We start from the raw sequence: 10,931 nt of genomic DNA, 5'->3' as shown, positions 1-10,931 counted from the left end.
CCAAGAGAAAATAATTATTTCCTCTTGTTTGACCGCAGTGTTTTTCCTTACAGGAAGCGATGCGTAAACAGAATATTCAGACTACTTAATCTTGTGTCCGATTTAATGCTTCTTTCCATGCAGTCCAATAACATGTCTATTTTAGTATATTTTATTAAAAACAACAGTTCTTTGAAACTAAAACCGAAAACCTTAGAGAAAGAAACTAGTCTATCGATCTCTTCCGTTAACAAATGTTCTCCGAAATACACCATGACGCAATTACGCAACGCGAAATTTTTCCAGTCTTGTGCAATTATAGAATAAGATCTCAGGAAAGTTTTAAAAACTGCATGGTGTAGAACCAAGCTTACGAGAAGGCGAAAACTGGCTAAGTTAAGTTCTTGTTGACAATAATCTGACACACGACAAAGTAAGTTTGCTTCATTGTTTTCATGGGGTAATTGTATCTTCTCTGGTTTTGTCTCTCCGAATTTCTCCGAATTTTTTGTCTAGTATTCTGATAACGTACTTCCTTAAAATTATTAGCTTACTTGGTTTTATACATATGTAGTTATTATGAATTATTTCAATCTTTGGTGCTTCATTCAAGGGAAAACTGCTTGTTCAGGCTTATTTTTTCTGCATTTGCTGTCTTCAGCTCACAGTTCTTTCTCCATGTTCGCTCTTTGCAAGTTCAAAACATTATTTATTATTCTCGGACAGGAACATGCGCAAACACCAGCGCTCTCTCCGTGCGCCACAAACCTTGGAAGTTGCGCCAATTTTAATCGATTGATCAGCAAAATTTACAACCATTCTTAGTAAGCTGCGGCCAAAAGTATTCTTCTCTAAATAATTATGTTGATTAACCGATATTAATCGTTTCATTACCTTTTCGGTATTCGCATGAATTAATTGAAATGGTTGGCGGAAAGGACTCACTCTTAAATACTTTCCATAATAATACATGCACTCCTTCATAATTCTCGTATCCTCATCACTTTTTTTCAAGTTTACCTGTAGTCAAATTTCCCTGCTGAATAACAATTTTTGATATTAGTAATGGCCAGTGAGAAACAATTTAGCCATGAAATTCAAATGGATCATCATTGCTTCCTTATCCTTGCTGCAGTTTGCATACTCAGTACTTCCTGATTTAGACACTGCTGAACAGTCATGTATTACAGGGTTTGAGCTAGTATTTGATCACTGGGGGACAATTTGTCCCCTTAGCAAAAATTTTGGAGGACATTTTCATTTTTAGGGGGACAGACAAATTAATTTTTATTCGACATTTTCTTTTTTTACATTCATACAGGCAAGCCGACAAAAACATTTTTTTTACCTGATCCTTGTAAGACTTGTAATACAAGAAAAGTGATACAAAAAAGAAAAGTTATGTTATTGATGTCAAATTTCTTTTTCTCGTCATATTTAAACAGAGGACCAATGACTATGCTTTATACTTCAAAACATTACACAGCAGAATCTCGTCCCGGCATCGCCTTGTAAACTTCAATTCCTTTCTTAATCACTGGTAAACGTAAATGTACTAATTCTTCAGTTGGTTCTAGCCCAAACATCAAGGGCTGTAGAAAAGAGTTGCTGCATAGTTGAGGTTCTAAAATTTGTACACCCTTCTGCCGTTGCAAAGGGGTTTGTCTTCTTAGATTTCCGACAAAAATAGCAGAACATCGCCTCTTTTTCATAGCGCAACCATGTGTGATCTCGCAACCAAGTTTTCAGGAAAGTTCGTGATTTTTTTCGGTTTCCTTCGATCCTCATTCGTTTCTTCCTGATTAATACACTGTTCTTCTTCTGTATCATTTTTCTCGGATTCACTCTGGCTTCGATTCCGAGCGAAAAAGCTTTCTAATGTTCGAACACGTTTTTGATGTGACATGTTACTGCGCTTTTCACAAACATGCGAATTTTGAAGTTCAAAAGCCAACTGACGATTGGGTTTTGTCGCAAAATTTTACTTTCACGGGTTCAAAAGGTCATGGTTTGTGATTTGTCATTGGTGGATTTCAATCCGTTTCGTGTGTTTCTGTGTTTCAAGGTGCGTTGCTTGTGATCGTAATTATGATTGAGGGCAGCGAAAAACGTAATTGTGAAGGCGGCTTTTGAACTTTTGAGTTCGCATGTTTGTGAAAAGCGTAGTAAAGATTGCCACGTGTGTTCACCACGCTTGGTTGAGCATGAGACGTACGTGTTCAGTAAAGTGTGACTGAAACGTGACTTTAGAATGAACTTTAAACGTGCAAGAAAATATACTCTCCACGTTCTGTTTTAGCTTGCAATTTCTGTACCGAGATAAAACTCTTCGTGTGTGCTTCCTTTCGAGTTTTTTCCCTAAATTTTGAAGGGGACAAATTGTCCCTTTGACCGTTTTTTTAAGGGACAATTTCAATTGCAGAGCGGGATTGGCGCAATGGCGCGGCCTGGCTCAAACCCTGATGTATTTTTTTCTTGAACCAACTGAAACACGTAAGTCCCACAACACACGTACTAATTTTAAGTGTATGAAATTGTGTTCTTAAAATTGTTGTCGAAGCTTTTAAATAACTGATTATGAATGGGTTCCTGTTTAAATCTGGTGTATATTACATCAATACATTGCTTAAGAGTTTCAATCATAACTCTACAGTCAACGATCATATTTATAGTAGAAAAAATTGGAGTCTTCAACGACAGATAGAGGCAGATCTAACAATTTTAGAACGGACCACTCTTGTTACTCAGATCAATTTCATATCTATATGATCAGATCAATGTCATATCTATATGATCGGTTTCTAATTTTCGAACATTGTGGTACTAATCACGCAGTTTATAATAAGTTGAAGACACCGTGAAATTAAACAGACGATTTTGAGGTGAGAAAGATTTTGTCGCACAAAGTTTATTTGTTCTTTTTTTATCAAGCTGAACAGATTACAGAGTTCCACCAGATTACTTAGATGGTATCTTTTACAGCTATGGTTAAATTTCATACAGGTTATTAAGAATAAAGCAGGTATTACTATTCCTAATGAGTTCGTTCCCAGACTTCGATAGGTAATGATAGAATATTTGACTTTTACTTGAAGTTGTTGTTCTGTGGTAACACACTTTGTTTTCTGTCAGAAATAATACTCAGATGTTCATTCTTGAGGTGGCTTTACTCGGTTTTGGTAAAAATAAAATCCAATTCTTTTATGGATCAATTTTACCACTCTTGCCTTGTTCCTTAAAAAAAGGGTATCAAAAATAACCCAATTATTATGGTTCATTCTGCTCATTTTACTTATATGTAAGGCTAAACAACCCAAAAATCAAGGTCGCTCTGTGCTGCAGTTGCAGATCTTTCTAAAAATTTTGCAGAAAGATAAATCTTTGTTTGTTACTATAGGGTTTTCCTAAGAAGCAGTAAAGTTTTAACGGCAACATTTTATGTAAGAAAATGATCGCAACATACAATAAATTGGTTATCATTCCCAAGGGAACAAAAGAAAAACAATTATTCTTCACATTTTCAAAGAGATAACTCCATGTCGAAGTAAGTAACCAGTTTTTATCTCGTTTCATATTCGGTGCCATCCATCCAACAAACTTTGTATCTGCGCATGCTTTTACACTTTTTATTTTCTTTTTAACAGCTATAGATGCTTTTGCTCTGCCAGAAGATAAAATAATGTCGCAAAACAAAATAGATACAACATTTACTCCAAAATTAAGCCGGAAAGTATTAAGATGAAATGTACGAGTAAGTTTCATTAACTTGCTGGCGGCAAAATTTCCTGAGGAGAAATGTTCCCGTGATACTCCTTTTAAGAGCAGTAAACACCGCCGATCATTGCATAAATTTAAAGGTATGTTATCTAGCAAAAAATCTTCCTTCCGCCTTACATTCCCCGAGGTCCTCAAAAACCAAATTGGAATTCATAAACAGTTCTCAGTACGTAATGTACTGCAACTTCTTTAAGAAAACCTGGAGAGACATGGTTAATTTATAAACTAGTCAGTAAAGATAACTTAGTGACATCTTTACTACACAAGGGGCTGAAACTCATACACTCGTGATGACCGCGGCAATCTGACGTAGAAATAAGATGTTTAACGGAAAGGTTTTCAATCTTCCATGCAACCGCTTCAAGGCAAGCATTAGAGCAGCCAAAGGCATGACTTAGATGTTCAAAGTTTTAGTTTTGTCCTTGAAGGAAGTCTTTGATCTAAAATTTCCGCGTCACGTGGTGTATTAAAAAAAAAACGGATATCGATGAAATTGTTATTAGAAACAAAGAAAAAACCTTATTTATATCAATGTCATATACATCACGATTAGTATTTTTAGCTTTTATCCATTTGGAAAAGTATATATTTTTGAAGCATCTGACGAAGGAATACAAAGTAACAGTGTAGAATTAAAAATTAGACGAATTGGTCATAATTTGTGTTGAAAAACGTTGAAGAATTTTTCGTTCTCCGACGGGGTCTCGTACGTTAAGTTGCTAAAAACAAAATACTGCATTTTCGGTTTTTGCATGAACTTTTTTTCCACTTGGAATAAACATCTGGAAGGAGGAATTAAGAAATACACCCCCATCAATACACTCAGTCGTGTATTATCGTCGCTGCAATATTTTATTTGATAGACACACTAAATTTTGTTTTAGGAAACGAAGCGAAAAAAGAATTGATCTTTTTCTTTCTTGTCACATTACACTGGTGTTTATGCGTCTTTCTTTATTTTGGGCGAAATTGAAAGTTATCAGTACGTTGCGATCATTAGTTTCTGTGATTTCCACGTATGGTTGAGATCCATTATCGTTGAACTTTTTGCGGAAAAATCATTGACATTTTTTCTTCATTGTTTTTTGGCGGCCAAAACAACTTTAAAGATAGTTGTTGGGGAACGAAATGTATGAAAGATGCGATAGCAATAATACAGAAAGGAAAATTGAAATGGAAACATGATCACATTTACCTTCTAATTACACTAAGTTATTGTGAGATTTGTTGTATTGTCTCATTGGGTAGCCCCAAGGAAATATACGCTTTCAGTCATCTTGTAATGCAGATATAGGCACTCGGCTCACTTATTTCTTCTCATTCATACTAAATAAACTGAGTATAATTTTGGAAAAAGTAGTTTTTGAGGTATTTTTCACGGTCGACACCGACCACTTTTTTCCATTGGATTTGAAATTGAACAACAATTCAAATTTAATGTGAAAATAGTAAATATCATGTACATAAGAAAATGTGCTTATATTGTGGTATTAATTGCTTATGTTACAGACGTTAATATTTTTAAGAGGTTTTTTACCCGTTCGGTATCCTTTTATGTTCCATGATATTGTTTTCCCATATTCCTTCTCACATAGAGATCACTTCCTCGAAAGCTTCCAACTTCAAATACATCGAATATCTAGCCCACTGTATATGTGTTGTCTTCGTATGCAAATGCTTATTTCTCCCCAAAAATTTATCACATTTAATGCAATCTTCTGTGTAACAGCTATAATTAAGTTTAACTAATTTCTTTAACGGTTCATAAATCTCCGCTTACCAGAAATCGAAATATATTTATGTTGTTTTATCGGTCAATCAATTTTTTTTATGCTTCTCAGTCCACATTGTTCTTACCTATAGATCCTTTGGATCTGTAACAATGCAACGGAGTAACTTTGAACTTCCTTAAGCTGTGCAAGATAGCTGAAATACTGAGTGAATTCGGCGCCAAGACGGAGTTGTTTTGGTTGAAATATTGTCTTTCTTTCAATACACATAGAGCGATGTAAAAGACACGGTGTAAAATAATACTCGTTTCAAATGAAATGTTAAGGATCTAAGAATGATCTCACGCTCTGAAGGTATCAGTGTAACCAGGAAATCACTGGTATTTCTGTTAGCAAAAAAAAAAAAGAAGGAAAGCATCACAACACAATATTTTTATTCTAACCTGTTATGTAAAAATAGTGAAAGGGCATTACTTGATATGTTTACATCTTTCGCCGAATTCATCCGCAATGAAACTCACTTAATATTTCGGAAGGCAATTTGATAACAACTGTGGATGTCATTAAGCTCACTGAATTGCCGAACCCGCAAGCACTGAAATGAAAACCTCTGAGATTCAGTTAATCCGCCTGTAGTAATTAGTTGCCACAGGAGGCGTATTTGGCGACAACATGCGATAACGCGCTGTAGAGATTACTCATCAGAAAGGGAAGATTTTCTTCATAAACTGCATGGCTATTTCTTGCAGAATTGAAAACAATAACGTCTAAGAAGGTATAAAGGAAATATACAACATAATCAGCCGGCACAATAGCAAGTTTTTGCGATATGTATATTCAAAACATAAACATATTCAAAGATTAATATTTTGAGCTTTGAACGCCATGACTCCAGGAGAGAATTGGTGAAAGTCATTCGATGAGAATGGACCTTCAAGTGACGTGAGTTGTATTAGAGACCGTTAGTTCCTAAAATTTGTTTTTTTTTTTGAGTTGCGTGCTTTAGGGACCATGAGTTTTTCGGACTGACGATCGACTCAGAGGGCTGCGAGTGCACGATGTGAATTCAAGTTCAAAATAAAAGCAATACCGAAAATAGAATTATTCCCCGTAAAGATTACTCCGTCTCGCAATTAAAGACACAGTTGTTAAGTTATTAAAGGAAGTAATCATGAACTTATTAACAATGAAAAAACTTTAAATAAAAACTGCGATATGTTGGTTCCTTGTTTTCTCTGTCAATATGATATATATTTGCTAGCTTACTGTTTAATTGGAAAACTTCGAACTTGTTGGCTTGTAAGTCTCAATCACTTAATCTTTCATTAAAAAAGGTAGCATTCAACATCAATCAAAATATGCTTTGCTATGAAGTGGAACCAAAATGTGTTAATTATACCTTTCCAAAACTCGCAAATTTTTGCATCGGTTATTTTTTTAGCCGCCCATCCAGATCTTTAGAACAATACATTATTTCATGAAAATGCCTTCCCTTACTCTGGCCTCCTTTTCATAAGATTGGTTTTTTTAATTTCAAATGCGTTACTTTCTGCCTATAAAATGTTTGTACTCATTCGTGTTTGCAATGAATCTACGGGACAACTTTGCGCTACGATTCTATTGCAAAATATTCGGATACTTATCAATGAACCATAGACGGGAGGAAAGCTTGTATGCTACAAGCGAAACCTATTAGCATTATTCATTCCTATTCACGAATTAGCTTCCTCTATAGCTGATTATGCCTAGCTTAAGCCAACCTCTCTACTTCTTATCAAGAACTAAAATAAACATATTCTATTAACCTTCTCTTGTTGTTGCCGACTTTAATGACAAAGTGCTTCATATTTTTTTCATTTTAGGGGTAATTAAGGAGGAGAATATCTCTCATTTATAATCAGTCTTGACAAGTCAGTCTCGTAAGGTCTTAAAACACTCTTGGTAACTTTCCGGTACTTAGAAAAAAGGCGCCTTGTTTTTGAAATCAAGTGACTCGCAACAAGACACTTAATGGACTAAGGATAACAAAGACTGTTCATTTTGGTTGAGGAAACACCGAGATAAGGACGGTCACCCCGTAGAGCTGAACGGACGAAGCCGGGAAATTCAATTGAACCCTTCTCTAATTTTTTTAGCAAGTAACGCAATGAACAACTCGCTCGCACAGCACAAACTCAACTCAAGCGACGAGGAAATTCAAACTTTTGATTTCATGCCAGGATTCGTGTATCCAGTCGCGACGTGTCATATAATTATATTAACAGTAGCTGCAGTGGGAAATCTTCTAGTTTGTTACGCTATACTCGCCAACAGAAACTTGCGCACCAATCCAACGAACCTCTTTATTTTCTCCCTGGCGTTGTCGGATCTCCTGACAGTCACACTGGTTTTGCCATTTGATATAGAAGGGATCTGTCTTCAGTGGGTTTGGAATCATGGAGAAATTATGTGCAGAGCATGGATAACGATGTACCTAATAACCGTACCAACCTCGATTTTGACCCTGTTGGCCGTCAGCGTGGATCGATACAAAAGCCTCAGTGATCCTCTAAATCGTTTTAGACGTTGCAGATTCATGACTCGGAAAAGAGCTTTCTTTATCTGCTTTATAATCTGGCTGTACAGTTTTTTGTGCGCTTTGCTTCCTGTCATGGGTTGGCGGACAGCTGACTATTTTGTCCACGACAAAGTTTGTTATTTCCCTTTCACCCGGGTTTATTTCATTCTGACTTCTGTTCTGAATTTCATTTTGCCACTATTGGTAACATGCGGAATCTATATTAAGATTTATATGATCGCTTCCACTCATCACAAGAACGTTAAAGGAGATGACAGCCGAAAATTTCGTTCCACCGAAGAGAAAAAGGTGTATTCCAGAAATGTAAGAGCAGCTAAGACAATATCTATTTTTGTGGGGGCTTTTTTCTGTTGCTGGGTGCCATTTTCCTCGGTCAGTATTATCGCGTTCATTTGCGGCGAGTCATGTACGGGCAGTATCCCCTATGAAGCTCGCATCGTTTTGTTAATGTTTGGGTACCTAAACTCGGCGCTCAATCCGTTTCTTTTTGCATTCCGTAACCGCAGATTTAAGGCCACCTACTCGCTGATGGTGAGATCACTAAAAGCTCGTTCTAAGCCCGAAAGAAAAATTAGCCGCTCGACACTGACGCAAAGCACGATCGGCTCCGAAGTTCTAGATTCGCAAGATATGAATGTTCGTCTCCAATCGGTGAGGCCGAAGCGGGAGTATTGAAGAATTGTATGCTGCTTCGATATTGTTTAGTGTCATTCGGAGTATTTTGGTTCAGTGTCAAGATAAAATGTATTTATTTTATCCCCCCCCCCCCACATAGCCTCTGTAATATTCTGAAACCCCCTTCCCTTATATGCAATTTTCTAAAGTCCCCACTCCCTTATACCCTGTTAGTGACAACTAATCTCCCTTCCATTCCCCCCTGAAAACCATGTAATACCCCCCAAATCCTCCCCTCCAGCGATATAAAAATGACTGTTCCCTTATATACAAACAAGGATTTTTACAGAAATTGAAAAAAGATTGGCTGAAGCGCACTTCATTAATTTGCAGTTGTCAATTCTAGCTGCCCGTTATGCCTATCTTGCCAATCTAAAAGAAGAAGGTTAAACCATTTATTTACTTTCATGACCCGGCATATATATCTGTCAAAGTTAAAGTGGAGAGTTGCCACATTATTATTAAGTACTGAAACTGGAATTGCATGGGGTATATTAATTTCCTAGATTTTCTGGTTACTTAGATTAGTTATATAGGTATGTTGTTACATTCGTATTTTTAAAAAGTTAGCCTTAGAAACTATCATGATCACTACGGCTTGTCAACAAACGAGGTTTTACTCAAACTGAATTCGAAGTTTGAGATGGAGTAAATTGATCTAACGGATACGGCTTAGCTGTGACTGCTTCTCGCGATTGAAAAAATTTGAGATTCCCCGCATTTAAGATTGGATTTCGCTCACAATGCTGATTTTTTGCGCTATTGAGGCGGTTATAACGTATTTAAGAAGAAACCGAGCGGGATTTCACGATTTCGCGACTTAAAATTTCATTTTCATAAAGGCTTAAGTTTGTAGTTTGTTATCGCGTTATAGGAAATTAGAAAAGCCATATACAGAGTGATGAACGCTAAATATACTGTGAAATAACAGAAATTAAAGTTAGCATTGTTTGCCGCAGAGCGATCGGTTAATCATGAGAAACAGCTCAATTCATGAAGTTAGTAAGTTCCAAAAGAAACTGTGGTGCTACATCGATGGGGTTTATCACAAGATACGTAGTTTGATTTTACCAACTGAGATAGTAATGTGAATTGGAGAGTGAAAAGTTGCTAAAGCTGACGTTATGAGCGTTAGCCCTTCGTCTGAGCCTAAGAAACTCTCTACAGGCGCCGATTTACATTACTGATCAACTCAGTTGACAAAACCAACAATCTCATTGTTCAGTTCATGTCAATTTTTTGTGATTAGCAAGTAATGAAAGTTGGAGCGGGTATGTGAAGAAAAAGAAATTGGATTTCGTGCGCAATAATTAGCTCAAAGCGCAAAAAGAATCAGAACGAAAACGATGCAACTGTATTTTTAGCTCGACTATAATAGTTAACACCATTAAGGTAAAGAGATGCTTCAATCGAAATCACGCTCCATATGCAGCGAGAAAAAAACATTTAGAGCCGTGTTAAATAGCTACTATTGTAACTCAAATGCATATATAGTGTATACATCAATTTATATATAGTTTATGGTGAAACTTAGCTTTAATTGCTTGGAATCGATAGCATTATTGGGTTAAGCTGATCAATTTAAATAGGCAGCTTTTTAACCTGAACTGAAGACAAACAACCAGTGGATTTTCTTTGACAAACTGCAATCTTTTTAAGGTCTATGGACAAAGACCTCCTGTGTGCTAGGCCCCTTTCAAGTTAACAAACTTAGAGTATCACGTACAGGGATGTGGTTGTAGTCGTTGTACATACAGTTTCTTGACTCAGGACTAGTTTCAATGCTGAAAAAACTGAATCACCGTAAAAGTATATTGTTCTACTATCACAGCCATATACATGTATTGTATTATGTATCATAACTGTTTATATCAGGCTACGCGTCTTGGGAATAAAAACAGAGATGAAGAAAGATGGGGAAAAGCTTAAAGAAAGCTGTCATTTCGTTATATTACAACACAGATCAAAGTCCTTTTTGAAAGCGACAAATTTTACTCACAAGATTTAGATTTGAATTCTCACTATTTGCCATAAATTAACTGTTAATTTGGCCCGCCAGAATCGTTCGTTGGAGGCCTGGAGAAAAGTGAACCAGCGCGACGCCTGCTAGGGGTCTGGTACTGAATATTAGTGCAAGATCACTCCAGATCACTAATAGCTATCAGTCACACCCCCAACTTTGCGCATGGCCT

At 36.5% G+C, this 10,931-nt stretch overlaps 1 protein-coding gene across 1 annotated transcript; it reads left to right on the top strand.

The window, feature by feature from the left end:
• Window positions 1-289: 289 nt before the first annotated feature.
• LOC113682779 (dopamine receptor D1.L-like) lies at window positions 290-10,673 on the top strand. Its single transcript, XM_089204650.1, has 2 exons — window positions 290-412; window positions 7,349-10,673. Exon 2 carries the CDS (start codon window positions 7,633-7,635, stop codon window positions 8,737-8,739), a length of 1,107 nt encoding a protein of 368 aa, XP_089060776.1. The 5' UTR covers window positions 290-412; window positions 7,349-7,632; the 3' UTR covers window positions 8,740-10,673.
• The last annotated feature ends 258 nt before the right edge of the window (window positions 10,674-10,931 follow it).

This window comes from Pocillopora damicornis, chromosome 4 (genome assembly GCF_964200805.1).
Source record: "Pocillopora damicornis chromosome 4, jaPocDami1.2, whole genome shotgun sequence".
Lineage (NCBI taxonomy): Eukaryota > Metazoa > Cnidaria > Anthozoa > Scleractinia > Pocilloporidae > Pocillopora > Pocillopora damicornis.
This window is presented reverse-complemented; position numbering and strand designations above follow the sequence as displayed.

Coding starts and splice junctions, on each gene's coding strand:
- LOC113682779 (XM_089204650.1), top strand. CDS start 7,633: ATGAACAACTCGCTCGCACAGCACAAACTCAACTCAAGCGACGAGGAA.